At 32.3% G+C, this 17026-nt stretch overlaps 11 protein-coding genes across 11 annotated transcripts; 7 read left to right on the top strand and 4 right to left on the bottom strand.

Annotated features, from left to right (window-relative positions):
• Window positions 1–308: 308 nt before the first annotated feature.
• On the top strand, window positions 309–2708 carry Chro.70324 (1MDa_1 protein). The annotated part of the gene is made up of 1 exon (XM_661879.1): window positions 309–2708. One exon carries the CDS (start codon window positions 309–311, stop codon window positions 2706–2708), a length of 2400 nt encoding a protein of 799 aa, XP_666971.1.
• Window positions 2709–3600: 892 nt separating this feature from the next.
• Window positions 3601–4047, top strand: Chro.70325 (hypothetical protein). The annotated part of the gene is made up of 1 exon (XM_661878.1): window positions 3601–4047. One exon carries the CDS (start codon window positions 3601–3603, stop codon window positions 4045–4047), a length of 447 nt encoding a protein of 148 aa, XP_666970.1.
• Window positions 4048–4657: 610 nt separating this feature from the next.
• Chro.70326 (hypothetical protein) lies at window positions 4658–5146 on the top strand. The annotated part of the gene is made up of 1 exon (XM_661877.1): window positions 4658–5146. The coding sequence occupies one exon, from the start codon at window positions 4658–4660 to the stop codon at window positions 5144–5146; it is 489 nt and encodes a 162-aa protein (XP_666969.1).
• Window positions 5147–5381: 235 nt separating this feature from the next.
• Chro.70327 (26S proteasome regulatory particle non-ATPase subunit8) lies at window positions 5382–6323 on the top strand. The annotated part of the gene is made up of 1 exon (XM_661876.1): window positions 5382–6323. The coding sequence occupies one exon, from the start codon at window positions 5382–5384 to the stop codon at window positions 6321–6323; it is 942 nt and encodes a 313-aa protein (XP_666968.1).
• A 132-nt stretch (window positions 6324–6455) lies between these two features.
• Chro.70328 (hypothetical protein) lies at window positions 6456–8462 on the top strand. The annotated part of the gene is made up of 1 exon (XM_661875.1): window positions 6456–8462. The coding sequence occupies one exon, from the start codon at window positions 6456–6458 to the stop codon at window positions 8460–8462; it is 2007 nt and encodes a 668-aa protein (XP_666967.1).
• A 151-nt stretch (window positions 8463–8613) lies between these two features.
• Chro.70329 (DNA replication licensing factor mcm5) lies at window positions 8614–10995 on the top strand. The annotated part of the gene is made up of 1 exon (XM_661874.1): window positions 8614–10995. The coding sequence occupies one exon, from the start codon at window positions 8614–8616 to the stop codon at window positions 10993–10995; it is 2382 nt and encodes a 793-aa protein (XP_666966.1).
• Window positions 10996–11021: 26 nt separating this feature from the next.
• Window positions 11022–11684, bottom strand: Chro.70330 (hypothetical protein). Its single annotated transcript, XM_661873.1, has 1 exon — window positions 11022–11684. One exon carries the CDS (start codon window positions 11682–11684, stop codon window positions 11022–11024), a length of 663 nt encoding a protein of 220 aa, XP_666965.1.
• Window positions 11685–12166: 482 nt separating this feature from the next.
• Window positions 12167–13774, bottom strand: Chro.70331 (delta-COP). Its single annotated transcript, XM_661872.1, has 1 exon — window positions 12167–13774. The coding sequence occupies one exon, from the start codon at window positions 13772–13774 to the stop codon at window positions 12167–12169; it is 1608 nt and encodes a 535-aa protein (XP_666964.1).
• Window positions 13775–14156: 382 nt separating this feature from the next.
• Window positions 14157–15359, top strand: Chro.70332 (CTP:ethanolamine cytidylyltransferase). The annotated part of the gene is made up of 1 exon (XM_661871.1): window positions 14157–15359. One exon carries the CDS (start codon window positions 14157–14159, stop codon window positions 15357–15359), a length of 1203 nt encoding a protein of 400 aa, XP_666963.1.
• Window positions 15360–15378: 19 nt separating this feature from the next.
• On the bottom strand, window positions 15379–16416 carry Chro.70333 (hypothetical protein). Its single annotated transcript, XM_661870.1, has 1 exon — window positions 15379–16416. The coding sequence occupies one exon, from the start codon at window positions 16414–16416 to the stop codon at window positions 15379–15381; it is 1038 nt and encodes a 345-aa protein (XP_666962.1).
• A 105-nt stretch (window positions 16417–16521) lies between these two features.
• Window positions 16522–17022, bottom strand: Chro.70334 (CG17347). The annotated part of the gene is made up of 1 exon (XM_661869.1): window positions 16522–17022. One exon carries the CDS (start codon window positions 17020–17022, stop codon window positions 16522–16524), a length of 501 nt encoding a protein of 166 aa, XP_666961.1.
• Window positions 17023–17026: the final 4 nt, after the last annotated feature.

Raw genomic sequence — 17026 nt, 5'->3', positions numbered from 1 at the left:
GAAATTAATGACAAAAATATGCTAGAATGTACATTTAAACCAGAAATTTTATGGCCAATTGGGAAATTTATAAATAAAAATAACAAAAGTTGGTTAAAGAACAAGAAGAATTTGAAAGGATCAAAGCTACCTCGAGAAAATTTAATGATTTATGTGGATATGAAATAATTAATGAGCAGAATATAGAAGATAAAAATATTCAAGTTTTTTTAAATCAAGGTTACGATTTTGATTCACTTAACAATTGGAATGGATATATACATGATAGTATTACAAATCAAGTTTATGTTATACATAAGGGATATTTCATGGACGATCACAATGTAGACAAAAATGAAATTTTCTATAGAAAAACAGACAAGGAGGAACAGAAGGAAATTCGGAATAAAATGCTGGATTCAATCATGAGGAAAATAAATATCGAGTTTCAAACTCTAGAAAATACTGAAAATGGCAATGAGAAAAAAAAATCATTAAATTTTGGAGCAAAGAAATTAGTAGATAAACTTAGAGGTGAAAGAGAAAATGGAACTAATGACCCAAGATTAAATACACCCGAATTTACAATAGAAGTTAATCATCCTGAATTCGTTGAGAAAATTGTTGATTTTAGTGAAATTAAGCCTTACAAAAATGTAACAAATCATGAAAATTCTGAAATCAAGAGAGAATATTCAACAAGTCCTTGTTATTATTATCTTCCAACAGGATACGAAAGGATAGGTAATTGTTTTAATGAAATCCGGTTTAGGAGAAAACTTAATTTTTTAAAAGATAGTGTACGAGATAATCGAAACATTGATACAAATAATAGTTCAAATCCAAAGGTAAAATCAAATTCATTTATAAACAAAGAATTTAATACGAAGAACAGTTCTTTATGTTTAGATGAAAAGCCAGTTGGCTTAATCGAAGATAAAAAAATGTCGAAAATTTCTAATAAATCAGTAAAAATTGATCCATCATCTCTAAAAGATTTAAATAAAATTGTTGGTGCTGGCCAAAGTAAAAATGTTGAAGTTGAAAGCTTAGGAGGATTCACAAAAAATAATGGTTTAGATCAACACTTGCTCCTTAAAAGCCCATCAAAAAATGAGACGAACATAATTGGGTCTCATGCAAATGATGAAAGTGATTTTCAAAAAGGAAGTATTTTAGCTGCCAAATTTAAGAAAGAATTAGATGTTTCAATTAAAACAAAGAATAGTTTAAAGGTTTCATCAAAGATAGATTCCTCAATACATCTAATAAAAAAAGAAGCTGATACTTCAATTCAGGCAAAGAGCAACCTTAAAATTCCACCAAAGAAAGATTTGTCAATACCTCCAATAAATAAAGAAGCTGATGCTTTAATTCAAACAAAGAACAACCTTAAAATTCCGCCAAAGAAAGATTTGTCAACAACTCCAATAAAGAAAGAAGCTGATACTTCAATCCCAATAAAGAATAATTTAAAAATTCCATCAAAAATAAATCCCTCAATGGCTCCAATAAAGAGAGAAGTTGTTACCTCGACTCAAGCAATGAACTGCCTTAAAATTCCACCAATGGAAGCAGAATCAGTACCTCCAATTAAGAAAGAAGTTGATACTTTAATTTTATCAAAGAAAAGCCTTATTCCACCAAAGAAAGATTTCTCAACGCCTCCAATAAAGAAAGAAGCTGATACTTCAATTCAAACAAAGAACAACCTTAAAATTGTACTAAAGAAAGATTTCTCAGTAACTGTAATGAAAAAAGAAGCTGATACTTCAACTCAAGCAAAGAAAAACCTTCAAATTACACTAAAGAAAGATTTGCCAACACCTCCAATAAAGAAAGAGGCTGATACTTCAATTCAAATAAAGAGCAACCTTAAAATTCCTCCAAAGAAAGATTTGTCAATACCTCCAATAAAGAAAGAAGCTGATACTTCAATTCAAACAAAGAGCAACCTTAAAATTCCTCCAAAGAAAGATTTGTCAATACCTCCAATAAAGAAAGAAGCTGATACTTCAATTCAAACAAAGAACAATCTCAAAATTTCGCCAAAGAAAGATTTGTCAACACCTCCAATAAAGAAAGAAGCTGATACTTCAATTCAAACAAAGAACAACCTTCAAATTCTATCAAAAGAAGATTCCTCAATTCTTACAATGAAGAAAGAGGTTGATACTTCAATTCAAGCAAAGAAAAACCTTCAAATTCCACCAAAGAAAAATTTGTCAATACCTCCAATAAAGAAAGAAGCTGATACTTCAATTCAAACAAAGATCAACCTTAAAATTCCGCCAAAGAAAGATTTGTCAATACCTCCAATAAAGAAAGAAGCTGATACTTCAATTCAAACAAAGATCAACCTTAAAATTCCGCCAAAGAAAGATTTGTCAATACCTCCAATAAAGAAAGAAGCTGATACTTCAATTCAAACAAAGATCAACCTTAAAATTCCGCCAAAGAAAGATTTGTCAATACCTCCAATAAATAAAGAAGCTGATACTTCAATTCAAACAAAGAGCAACCTTAAAATTCCTCCAAAGAAAGATTTGTCAATACCTCCAATAAAGAAAGAGGCTGATACTTCAATTCAAACAAAGAACAATCTTAAAGCTGCACTAAAGAAAACACCTATACTTCCAATGAAGAAAGAAATTGAAATTTCAATTTTATTAAAGAAAAACATTAAAATTCCACCAAAGAAAGATGGTTTAGTAACATCATTAAATTAGGAAGCTAGTAGTCAATTCCCAGGCAGAAATAACATAAAAGTTCACAATAAATTAGCTCAAATAATTGATTAAGATAGGAAATTAATTACCAATTAAACAATTTTAGTCATAAAGACTATTTCTTGAAAATAATTTGGATAATATTTATTGGAATTAACTTGAATAAAAAATCGAAAAAAAATTCAAATATTAATTTCAGAGTAATAACTAATTAACAATGATTAAAAATAAAGAATTCATTTTTGGGTTTAAAATAAATTTATTACCTTTTAGCTTTCTTGAGGAATAATAATATGTTTTGAAGATCATTACATTAATTCTAAGACGATTATTTCAAACTCAAGATATTAAGCAAAGGAGACAAAGACCACTTTAATTAAAAGAACAAAAAATATATAATAGGTAGTTTAACAATTTCCTTTATAATTAAATCGTAAAAAAAATCAATATAATAACGTCCAACTTACAGCGTATTAGAAATAATCATCTTGGTCTAAATCTAAGATTAAGAAAAGAAGTTGCATTAGAGAATGAATAATTGCTTAAATCATGGAGATGGGAAATAAGGATAAATTCCATTTGGAATTGAAGAGAGCTTTTACGAGAAGTCGAATTGATGCCATCATATTATTAATAAATTAAGAAATTGTAAGTAAATTTCTTGATTTTATAAAAGTTTATTAAAAATGTGAATAAATATGAAAATGCTATGTATTTGAATTCATTTACTTTGCCCGGGAAGATAATTAGTTTTAATAAAAATGTAAAATAAAAAAATTTGCAAAGAAAAAAAAGGAATTTTTTGCATTCTTTTATTCTTGTTCAACCTATTTAAATATTTATAATTATAGTTATTGATAAGTTCTTATTTATATTTCCAAGTTTATTAGAAATGCAGGATGAATTTGTTGATCACAAGTTGGAGACGGAATTATTTTCTATTCTATCTCCTGAACTATTAAATGAAATAATGATTGAGGAATTTCCTCACATAAGACTAGGACCTTCTGTTTCACAGGTTTTAACGACTTTGACAAACGGATTTATTCAAGACGTTGTTAAGAACTCATACATAATTTCGAAACACAAAAATCACTCCGAAGTCCAAGCTGATGATATACTAGTTTATTTAAGAATGAAATACCCTGATACTAAGCTAGAAGAGTTTTGTGAAACTATTTCACAAAGGAAAGAAGGAAGGAGCGGAGCTGGCACTTTAGAAAGTGAGGAGGGCAACGCTGTAAGTAATAGTGGATTACTATCGATTAAATTATTTAATACAGAGAGATTTAAAAGTAATTCAAAAATAATGAACAATTTGCGGAATAGTTCAATTTAAGTCTGAAGGCAGATATAAGTTTTAACATTAAAGATAAGCGGTTCTTTTTATAATAATTACACGAAGTTTAGGAATTTTCGAATTGTTATCAAAAATAGAAGAAAGAAGGATCAGCCAAAGGCTGAAGCAGATCAACATAGCAAAGAATAGCGTTGGATATCAAAGGTACACAACTGCGGTGAGAAAAAATGAAAGGAAAAGAGAGTTAAGTTTTACTTGGCATCCTTCTACCCCAGATCCATACTCAAATACAAGTAAATCATGCTTTTCAGGTAGATTAAAAGAATGGAAATTGAGATTACATCTTTGGGGAAATCTTGATGATCTAGAATATAGTAATCTAATTCAAAACAACTTGAAATTCCCACCTGGAGCAGATTCAAACCCTTTTAGTAAAGTCAATTATTTTGAAAATATTTTAGATAATAGGAATGACAATACGAATGAGTCATCACTTAAGTTTATTAGGTTCTCTGAACTCAGAATCTCTCCAATTAGTTTTTCCGGACAAAATTTGTTAATCAAAACTAGCAGAGGCGAACGAATTTGCAAATCAGATTCTCTAGTGAATTCGATCAAGTTGTCTAGAAAGATCTTGTTGCCAAAAGTAATGGATCGTGAGAAAAGTCATGAAATTATGAAATATATCACTCTTTTCATTCCGGATAATTACAAAGGCATACTAATATGGAAATCAACTAATTTTATACGTCATTGCGATATTATCCTTACAGCAAACAAACACCGTCTGAAAATCTTAAAGCATGGTTTATCTCTATTCGAATTTAACAAGAGGTATAATATCGATGTTTCTGGGCTAGCACAGAACTCAAATAGTTTTCTGAAAGATATTCAAATTAGTATATCCGATATTGAGAACAATTCTAATAAATTATGCAAATTAAGTGATAAGCCATATAAAAACATTTGTACTCTAATAAATCACCAAAAAATGATCATCCATTTTTCAAAAAAAGTGGTTTTGACTCAAAACAAGTTATTTGGTTTCAGAGAGCAAGACGTATTCAAGCTGTCTTTTGCCTATCACCCTTCCTCTATCATTTATTACAAGATCATAGAAAAGCTACATAAGAGTTAATTACACCAGCACTAATTTCTGTGATAGAATATGAATAATCCTATGCTCAACGTTCTCTAATAAAAAGTCATTTGCGGGAATATTTTACGAACATCACAATATGAGGAAACTAATTTATTGGGTGGGAAGGTGGGGGGGCTGAGGGGATCTTCCAAAACTTCCGGGATTAAGAGTTTTATATTTTTTACACAATTTTTTGAAAATATTTCTATTTCAAGTCTCGGGGTGTTTAAAAATGTGTCTAAGCGGAGAACATTCAGGTGCTGCATTCTACAACGTAAATTCCAGTTTAAGTAATCGAAAAAATATTATTATTCACCCAATTGTGCTTTTATCAATTGTAGATCATTATAATAGGATTGCAAAGGGTACTTCAAAAAGGGTAGTTGGCACATTGCTAGGGGAACTTCATGATGAAGATGGAATTCACGTTACAAATAGTTACGCTTTACCTTTTGAGGAGGATTCAAGAGACCCAACGGTTTGGTATCTAGATCACAATTATCATGAACAAATGTATTTAATGTTTAAAAAGATCAATACAAAAGAGAAAATTGTTGGTTGGTACAGCACTGGCCCCAAAACCAAGGTTGTTGATATCGACATACATGAACTATTTAGAAGATATTGCCCTGACCCATTATATTTAATTGCTGACGTAACTGCGGATGATTTTGAATATTTGTCAAGTCCAATTAGCGCTTATTTTTCAATGGATGAACCCAATAGTGTCTTAAAGAAAAAGTTTGCGCATGTTCCATGTACGATTGGCGCATTCGAAGCAGAGGAAGTTGGTGTGGAACACCTATTGAGAGACCTTAAAAATACATCAACCTCTACTCTTATTACGCAAATTTCAGATACAATTAACTCTTGTAAAATACTTGTCTCTAAATTAAAAGAATCGAAAAACTATTTGAATGATATAGTTGAAGGTAGGATACCTCCAAATCACAGGATTATTTCTGTCCTTCAAGATATTTTTAACTTGCTTCCAGACTTGAGAGAGCCAGAAGCGATTTATGCATTTTCAAATAGGTATGCGGATATGATTCTAACAATATATGGGATGAGTTGCTTACGTTCTGTGCTTTCTATGCATGACCTAGTCAATAATGTTTCCGAGAATAGGACAGCCTTTGAAGCGAGTATGAAAACTTGCAACTCTGATTTATAGTTGATTATTAGAATATTAAGTATATTTCATAAATGCCTTTTTAACATTTAAATCTTCCTTTTACGCATATTGGCGCTAATTAACGTGCCACTGTAGAAAGAAATAAATAAGAATAAATGAGTCAAATAGTAAATGTCTAGAGAAACAAGTAAGATCAGGTTTTTATCGCTCTCAAGGAGGTCATGTTTGAATGATGTAGTAAAAAATTTCATCATTCAATGCAGCAGCCACAGTGACCACGAGATAGTTGCAAAGTTTGGAGAAATAAAGGGGTATTATTCCAGAATGAGCATAAATTTACCAGTTGCATGTGACTGTATTCTTGAGCATGGTTCAAGCGATTACAAATTTGAAGAAAAAATTGGAAGAAAACAGCAAAGCTATTTGATTGAAAGAATTATTCGAGCAAACAGAGAATCGTGGTTGGTTGCAGAAAAAGTAGGCATTGATTTATTCTTTGAGGAAAAATATTCGAATGGGACAGTTTCAATTGATAAAAATGGAGATAAGTCTTCATTTTGTGAACTGAACCTTGGCGAAGTCGTTGTTTATAAACCAAAATCCAAAGTTCATTTTACTATTACTGGTATTTCAAAGTCAAAGATTGATCAACCTAAATCAGATATTCCATTATCTAGATATAAAAAAAGTATCATTAGCTGGAACTTTCAAAGAAAGTCTGGTAGTGCATATCCTTTTTGGGATTTAAAGATAATTAACGTAATAAGCTCTTCTGAAAGAAAGCGCAGAAGGGAAGAGCATTATGATATGCGGAATGACTTGACTGAAGGAAGTTCGCCGGATAGTTATTCGAAGGATGAAAATGACGACGAAGACGACGAGTATTGGATGGTTGTATTTTCAGGTAATAAACAACTGATATCCAAACATGTTGATTTATATAATAAAGGACAAATAAATGGACTAGATAGAATTACAAATGAGCTTATATATAATTCATCGCTCATAGCAAAATATTTAGATGAAGCAATTTCTAGTAATTCCTGTAATCTTTATCCTATAAGCTATTATTACCCAAATTTTTTTGGTGATATTACTACTTCAATTAGAGCACACTATAATATGAAAAAAATACAAAATGCTGATTATTCAATCATAGGGGGTTTGAGAAAGTATAATAATGAGGTAAAAAGAGCATTAATAGATCAATATTTCGAGAGACAATTGAAATATAGACAAAATAGGCATTTAAGCGTATTAGATTTAGCGTGTGGGCATGGGCAAGACATACTTAAATTTAAAGGGAAGAAAATAAGTCGTCTTATCGGGATAGATATTTCTGCAGAAGAAATTTCTGAAGCAAGGCACCGTTTAAAGAGATACGAAAATTCTTTAAACTTCTCCGTTGAGTATCATGTTGGGAATCTGCTTTCGAGAACAACATATTCAAAAATTTTGAAAAACTATACATTTGAAATTATTTCGATACAACTATCAATGCATTATATGCTTATCAATGAGGAAACATCATTAGAATTTTTGAGGAACATATCAAACTATCTAAAACCTGGTGGCTTTTTTATTGGTTCTACAATTTCATGCGACCATATATTTTATTCTATGAAACAAAACTCAGTTAAGATAAACCTTAATGAAAACCCCGAAGATGTTAACGATTCAAATGGAAACTTAAATAGCACAAAATATGTGTGTGGAAACTCAATTTATAAAATTTCATTTAATTGTGATGATTGGGATAAATATTTTTCAGACAATGTTGATTTGGAAAGAGGAATCAAACTTTTCAGAACTGAGTGGGGTATTAAGTACGACTTCTGGCTAATTGAGCATATCAATCAATACGAATATGTTGTGCCTTGGGAGTCATTTTGCGGCCTTGCAAGCAAAGTTGGCCTAGAGCTTGTCCAGTATTCAGATTTTCCAAGTTTCACTGAATTTACACAAAAAAACTTTCCAAATATTAGATTCTCTAACTGGTTAAACAACCCCAAGAATTCTGGGTTAATTACCCAACCTGAAAACGAAGTATTTAGCCTTTATTGTGTATTCGCATTCAAGAAAATTGAAGATAGTAATATTAATTTAGATGAACAAGGGATTACATGTGACTTTCAGTTATCTAAAAATTTAACATCCGGCTTTAAAATTAAGAGATAGCCCTATATTTCCGGTTATTCGCAAAGTTATAATTAGCGCAATTGATGCAGTACCGCCCTCCCCACATTTTTTTGAAATTATATTTCTGAATAATGCTGCAATATAAACAAATTAGTTAATAAATTTGGTGTGACTATATAACCCTTTTATTATGCAAAATTCAATAGGAACAATTTATTATAGCCATCCTACTCGAGATTTAGAAAAGGGCGATTGGAATAATGACGCAGTAAATAGTTCAGTAGGTCTACTCTCATTAGAAGAATGTAGAAGTAAATTTAGTAATTTCATCAAAAACTTTAATCAAGGTGGAGAATATATTTACAGAGAGATGCTAATAAACAATATTTCTATTGGCGAATATACACTTAGACTCGAACTTCACCATTTGAGTATTGATGAGGTTTCTTGCTCAGAAATAGGGGAAAACACTGAGAATGCAAGTTATGATGGGAACCTTATAGATGGGCAAGAAAATGACTCTGATAATTTTGTTAATGGCGTAAGGACGAGCAATGAATTATGTTGTTTAATTCAATGTTTCAAGAATGCACCACTAAAATACATTCCAATTTGTGAAGGCGTATTAAAAGAAGTATATTTAGAACTTGTGGGAAAACATAAAAAAGAAATATCTGAGGAAGAGATTAACGAAATTGTTCCAGATATACAGTTACAAATTGTCTCAAATCAAGAACCAACCTTAATTAGGGATCTCAGAAGTAATGTTATGGAAAAACTGGTCACCGTTCCTGGAATAGTTATCCAATCTTCAAAGCCTCAAAAGAAAGCCTCTAAGCTTAAAATTTTATGTCGCCAATGTAAGGGTACCAGAAACATAAATATCCCAATTTGGCGTCAAGGTACAATGCTTCCAAGAGTTTGCAACACAACTCCAATAGGAGATGCACCAAAGTGCCCATTAGATCCATATTTTACTCTTTGCGATGAGTCTGAATACATTGATATACAAAGCATGAAATTCCAGGAACTTCCAGAACACGTTCCTACTGGAGACATTCCTCGTAATATTTCACTACATATGACACGCGGACTTATAGACAAAGTGATTCCAGGAAATAGGCTCTATGTTGTAGGCGTGCTTTCTTCCACAGATAAGGAATCATCGAAAGCTCATTCTAGCAGTAGAAATGGCTCTCTCAGAACATCCTATTTGCACGTTATTGGCGTAATGAACTATGGGAGTAGTTGGTCAAATAAAAATACAAATACTTTGATAAAAAACTCATCAATTAGCAACCAATACAATGAAATAGAAGAGTTTCGTCGTATTTCGTCTTTACCAAATATTCATGAGCTAATTGTTAACAGTATCGCCCCTGCAATTTATGGGAATGAAACAATTAAACAAGCAATAGCATGCTTACTTTTTAGCGGGAGTTCAAAGTGTCTACCTGATGGTAATAGAATTAGAGGTGATTTAAATGTTTTATTGTTAGGAGACCCTTCAACAGCTAAGTCTCAGCTTTTGAAGTTTGTAGAACAGGTTGCCCCAATATGCATTTATACGTCAGGTAAAGGAAGTAGCGCCGCTGGTCTTACTGCCGCAATAGTTAAGGATCATGCGAATGGTGTGTATGCACTGGAGGGTGGAGCTATGGTACTTGCTGACGGAGGGGTCGTATGCATTGATGAGTTTGATAAAATGCGTGATGATGATCGTGTAGCTATTCATGAAGCTATGGAACAACAAACAATAAGTATTGCAAAAGCAGGAATTACGACTATTTTAAAAGCAAGGTGTTCTATATTGGCCGCTGCAAACCCCACTTTTGGATCTTATGATGATAGCAAGGACTTAACACAACAACATGATTTTGAATCGACAATTCTATCAAGATTTGACCTTATATTTTTATTAAAAGATGAAAAAAATGTTGAAAGAGATAAGCTAATAGCCTCACATATTGTGGAGCTGCATTCTGGTATTAAAGGCAAGATGAGCGGCGACTGCTCAGAATCTACTAACTCTCTCCAGTTCGAGCAACTGCAGAAGTACATTAATTACTGTCGAGAGTTTATTCATCCACGTTTATCTCTGGATGCTGCTGCGATACTAGAAAATTTTTATGTCAAAATAAGAGAAGATAACCGTGAAGATACGAACAAAGCAAGCAAAGATAGAATACCAATACCAATAACAGTTAGACAGTTAGAGGCAATCACAAGAATTGCAGAGAGCTTCGCAAAAATGGAAATGCAGAATATTGCAAGCGAGAAACATGTCGAGATGGCTATCAAATTATTCAAAAATGCAACAATAGAAGCAATTAAATCAAATATTCTATTACTTGACAATCTGTCACCAACAGAGCAATCTGCTATTATTGATGCAGAGGTCGCTATAAAAAATAGGATTCCAGTAAAAGCAAGGGCAGGAAAAGCGACAATAATCAAGGATTTGGCGTTAATTGGATATGACCCATATTATTTATCAAAGGCCATGAAAATCCTTATCCAAAAGGGTGACTTAATCGAAAGATCAGATTTTTCTATATTCAGGGTTAAGTAACTTGTCAATACATACCTGTCGGTTTTTTATTGTTCATCGTCTGAAGATCGAAATTCAAATTTGTAAGAAACGCCTTGAAAAGGACTAATTGCTATGCTTTCAGATGAAGAAACTGTTACATTCGGATAATAATTAGCATCTCGAAAACTTCCAAGTGAATATAGAGGAAGATTTGAGCTATCTTCCATTATATGAAATGATCCAATGCCATTTAACTCTTCTATCTGTATTCTTCTTGCAAGCTCTTCATCCGAGATTTCTGTGCGTAGGATGTTTGACTCACGATTTTCAGTCTGCGATATACTTCCATGGCCTTCAGTATTAGCAGTCTCCATATTAACCGTAGCATCTATGTTTCTTGATCGCTGGCGCCTGCCTTGGCAATTTTGTCTAGACGAATGAGTAATCAATGAGTGAGTCCACGACTTAAATGAGCTGATTATCCCTGAACTCTGATTTGAAATGCTCTTCTTTGGATTCCTTGATCTATTTATTTTAATTTTGTTTGCCAAGGAGCCATTCGCATTCTGCGCAGTGTAGTCCGATGAGGAGTTTTCTATAGATACATTGTTTTTTTCACGAACTTCCCCTCTTTGTAGTGCTAGTTGATTACGGTCTGTATCTAATTCAAAAGATTCAGCTAAATTGCTATTAAATTCATCAGCATATCCTGGATACTGGCTATTCATCTCATGATTCGACCTTTGCGCTTCCGAAGATGAAGTGGGGCGATTTACTATAAAGTTATTTGAACAATTAACCCTACTAGCGCCTAAGCTTGCATCTTCTTGATTTGATCTAGCAGAAAGAGATACCGACCCATCCGTAAGGACCCCCTTTCGATTAAGATATTTTTTCCTTTGGTTATCTCTATATTCGGCTATTTCCGATTCAATATCATAGCTTTGTTGTAATTCTATAAGCTCGATTCAAGTCGAAAGTTGTAAAAAGTAGCAACTTACTTTGGCCATTATGCATATTTGAATAGCGCGAGGGAGCTATAAATTTAAGAACTGCACTTCGATATCAGCTAAATATCGAATAAAAAATAAAAAATGATCCGAGTATTTTGCAATATCATGAACTTCCACTTAACAATGTCTTTTCGGCGGCAATTAATTAGAATCACTGAAATAAGAAATGAAGAGAACATTAGTTAAAAACTAGATTATTATTGGTTAATAGCTATATTATATTTAGTGATGCAGCGCTTTGGATTTACATAATTTTTGTCCTTCATTATTCCTACTTTACAAACAGATGTTGACGTGGATACATATAGATCTATAGGTAAAAAGTTAGATTGGTTAGTACTAAATTCAAGTACAGCTGTTTCTGAAGGAGATAGTTGAGGAATGTCCCAAGAATAACTGTTTTTATTTGATTCGAATGCGCCAAGATTTGTGTTATATGTAGATATAGATGTCAAAGGAATGTTTAATTTAAAATTAGCTATTGATTGGGAGGGTTCAATTTCAATAGTAACATTTGTATACCCATTTCCTGCGTCGAGAGGCCAGTAAGAAAAAGAAAACGGAAGCTCGATTTGATTATTCTGGAAGTGGGATGATGGCCTCCATTTAACAAGTGGCATCAGAGTGTTTACTGGCAACGTGCAATTTATGCCATCCTTTAATTCCAAGATACCGCAATCTTGGAATTTTTCCTTATTAAGGTTTGGGTGAGTCTTGAATTGAAATCTGGGGTCTTCAGTTATTGAATACTCAGGAAAGGCTTCGGAAGGCAAAGCAACTTGAAAAGTTCCTTGAATTTCAACTCTAGATTGAATCTTTCCATCAACACTAAGTGAGAATTCAATCTTCTCCTCAATCAATGAGCAATCATCTTCAGTATACTTAATATCCAGGGTGTTGCATGGATTTTCTTTTAATTTAAAATCTGAATGATTATCCGTAACTTTTGATGAAAGACTAATATTTGGTTTCGATTCTGCGATTGGTTTCTTTTTCCCAATAAGCATCCCTTTTCCTGGAGCGTTCATAGATTGAATAGCTGTTGATTCGTTTACAAAAATCCCAAAGTTTCGGCTGTCGCCTGCTGGATCTGAATTGCTAACTAGATTATTATCGTTCCTCGAAATATTTTTTATTGGGCCAATTCCTACAGACTGAGCTATTTTACCGACTCCAACCGATTCTGCGAACGCTGCAATCCCAGATAATGAGGATTTTACAATATTGTTATTTGAATTTGTCGATGCATAGTTCGATTGGTTAAATGCCTCATTTGTTACCCTCTCTTTATCAAGCCTATTTGCAATATGCCTTCTACGCTCTTTTTCTTCATTTTCCTTGTTCTGCCTTATCAACTTATGCAGCTTTTCTTCTTGAGATTCCATTTCAAGGCACGTTTTTATTTGACTCAAATTTATCGATTCTCTATAGCCAAAAGAAACAATTTCATCAAAGGCGAAAATGACATCAAAGCAATTATTTGCAATTAAATCTTCCGTTATTGGAGGGGGGTTATTACAACAATCGTATAGTACTTGACAAAATAATTGCAAAGTGTCCATATCTTCAATTATATTAGAATTAATGGGTGTCATCAAGATAAGATAAATATTATCGATTGCTTGATATATAAACCTAATGTTATCGATCTCCATATAAGTATATTCATTGCTTAAGCAGAATTGTTCAATTTTTTTAATAAATCTATTCAAGTAAGCTTCAACATCGCCTCTTGTCATTTCAACAAATTGTCTTGATAAGAGAATTTTTCTATTACTAACAATTGATGCAGAAAAAACTACCATTGTGTACAATGGATACCTTACTATTGTCAAACTTGCAATATTCTGGTGTCTTTTCTTTAATTCCTTACTATTAGATAATATTCTGAAGATATCTTACCAATTCTACTTTTATGATTTTTGATGTGAGGGTAAAAAGCCGCATGGTGTAAAGAACGCGCAAATCCACTTGAATGTTTAAATTAATTCAATCTAAAGAATTCTTAAATAGCTTAATTTCGAAGTTTATGCTCAAATGCTACAAAAAAAAATCATGGGTTCGGACTAATTATATTTGATTAAAATAGAATCTTTGATTATTGATTTAATTTTTCATGGAGTCTTACGCTATACGACTTTCTTTCACAGTAAGGTATTAATTTCTCCATAATTAAAACTCATCAATATGAATACCAAAAACTCGAATAACTCAAGAATCTTTGTTGACGGTGTATTTGACCTAATGCATGCTGGCCACTTTAATGCGTTAAGGAAAGCAAAGCAATTCGGAAATGAATTGGTAGTTGGTATAAATTCTGATCTTGATTGCTTCAATTTAAAGGGATGTTATCCTATTTATAACCAGGACGAACGTGGAGAGCTTATGAAAGGCTGTAAATGGGCTGATGAAATTGTTATCGGAACTCCGTACATAGTTGAGGGGAGCTTACTAAATCAATTAAACTGCGAATTTGTTGCGCATGGCGATGACCTTGTATTATGTTCAGATGGGACTGATCCATATAATGAGCCAAGAATATTGGGTAGGTTAAAAATATTTCAAAGAACTGAAGGTGTAAGCACAACTTCAGTTATGACTCGTATTTTTCGTGCTTTGGGCCTAGAACTTGAAGATATTCTGCCGTTGAATGAATTTGATAATTCTGGTATGAATGGAAAAGAAAACTTTATTGCATCAAAAATTGACAAATTCCTTGATGGAGATTATTCTCCTTGCCAAAGTTTGATCTCTGCAAGCAGAGTTTTAAGTTTTGCCTGTGGAATAGCATCTGCAAAGCAAGTGTATAACTCAAATCCCAATGTTACGTATATTGATGGAAGCTTCGATATCTTTCATATCGGTCATTTGAGATTTCTTGAAAAAGTGAAAAAAATTTTTGGTGGAGTCTTAATAATTGGAATTTATGATGACTCAACAACTCAATTGATTTATGGAGATGGGTTTCCAATACTTAAAATGATGGAAAGAGCACTAACATTATTATCTATGCGTGTTGTAGATGATGTAATATTTGGAGCTCCAATAAAGATTACAAAAAAACTTATAGAAACTTACAAAATTAATAATGTTGTCTCTTGCAAGATTATAGAAAACTATTTCAGTTCTGAACATCTAAAAAAAAACAATTTTGATTCAGAAGATTCAGCAGAATACGCATCAAAGCTGGAAGAATTTTGCTATGAAATTCCAAAAAAGATGGGAATATTTTGCAATACTACTATTCTTAAAAAAGAAGAAATTTGTACTAACCGTGATATATTTTCACGCATTATGGATAAAAGAGACTCTATCTTGTATGTTATCAAAAAAAGGTGGGCAAAAGAACTAAGTTTTTATGAAAACGAGGTAAATAGTAAGCTACATTAACTAGCTGAAATTTTTAAAGCTAGTGAATGCCCTCTATAAAGCTACATAAATGGTATTTATCACCATCTATACAAGCATAATCAATCAATACATCGTAGTTCGAATAACTGCTTTGATAGCAGCAATCTGGTTCAGTTATTATTGGAATTACTAAAGGTGTTTCCCAGCCAAAATAAACATTCAAGTCTTTGAATGAGCATCTTTCAACTTCTTGGCGGTAAGAGTTGTTCTCAGAGCGAGATGTCGCATTTATTTCAATATTTTTATCATCAACGCCGAGATCTTCAATCGCAACAACCTGCTGTGTAGTTCTCTTCTCTTCTCTATTAAGATTTTTACTGTTCAAGATATCCAGTATCTCTTTATTCAGATAAGGCTTACTTTCCCTGTAATTGTTATTCTCTCCGCTATTGTTTCTTTTATAAAGTTGAGGCTTAGTTTTTTCTTTGCCTTCAACCGTATTTTCTATTCTTTTTTTAATCGGTATCCCTTGCCCCTGTGAGATGTTCTCTTTACGCGAAGTATCAGAGCAGTTATAATCGGTATTTTGATTGTAATCCTGGATATTTGAACGATATGTCGAACTTTGAGTATCGCTGGAATATTTGCTTTTATATTTAGAATTTAAACTTGTGCTCGAATCGCTAAACAAACTGGTTGATGAATTATCTGAGAATATTTCATTCAATGAAGGGCTAGAATTGGAATTAATAGCTGTGTTATTCTCAATCTTCGTTGTAGATTTGCTAAGTTTGTACTCGAACTTTGATCCTTGTCTTTCTTGACTAATACAATTATTTGAGTCATGGCTCATGTTGTCGGACGAAGAACTCATGCAATTAGAAGAAATATGTTCGTTACTTGAATTTACAATTGAATCCGAGTAAGTATTTTCGAAAGAAACATTTATCCCTTTAATTTTCTCATTTTCACATTTCTTTGAGCCGGCTTTCTTTCGACTAAAAATCCTATGTTTGGCATTGTTCATTGAGAATACTTTGTATTTGTCTTTAAGATTAGAAAAAAAAGAATTGTGTTTCTTGTCCATAGTCATCATTAATCTTGTGAATAGAGCTCAATATCATCAACAAAATACTATGGGTTTAACCCCATGAAAAGTTAAGGCAATCAAGTTGTTAAACTTCAATTTTTAAATTATATTTTACCTTTTCTTTTCCATTGAACTTCCACGCAGAATATTGTTCAGAAAATTTACTTGTTCGCACAAATGTTTATTTGGAGAGGAGTTAATAAGTGTATATATTAAAGAATCGCCAACCTTTGAAACGCACATATCATTACAAATCTCCAAATTCGGGGGAAGGCTTGACTTTAATGAAATTATACAATTGTTACCTATTTTTACGTTCTTATTTACTCTGGATCCTACTTCAAAACTATTATTATTACCTATAGATAAGGCACTGTCAACTTCACATCTTACATGGAACCAGTTGTTATTACCAATTGACATTCTGTTAATAGTCTTGTTAACAATTTTTACAGATTCTTCTATTATATTATTCTTTCCTATTATAATTCCGCCAACTCCACCATCGATTAACGCAGAAGGGTGGACTATACATCCTTCATCTAACTCAACGTTTCCAGAAATATTCGATTCCTGACAAATAAGTGAGGCTAGATTCTTATTTTCTTGCATTAAT

Source organism: Cryptosporidium hominis (genome assembly GCF_000006425.1).
Source record: "Cryptosporidium hominis TU502 chromosome 7 CHRO017081, whole genome shotgun sequence".
In the NCBI taxonomy this organism is placed as follows: domain Eukaryota; phylum Apicomplexa; class Conoidasida; order Eucoccidiorida; family Cryptosporidiidae; genus Cryptosporidium; species Cryptosporidium hominis.
The sequence above is the reverse complement of the archived record's forward strand: the minus strand, read 5'-3'. Positions and strand labels throughout refer to the sequence as shown.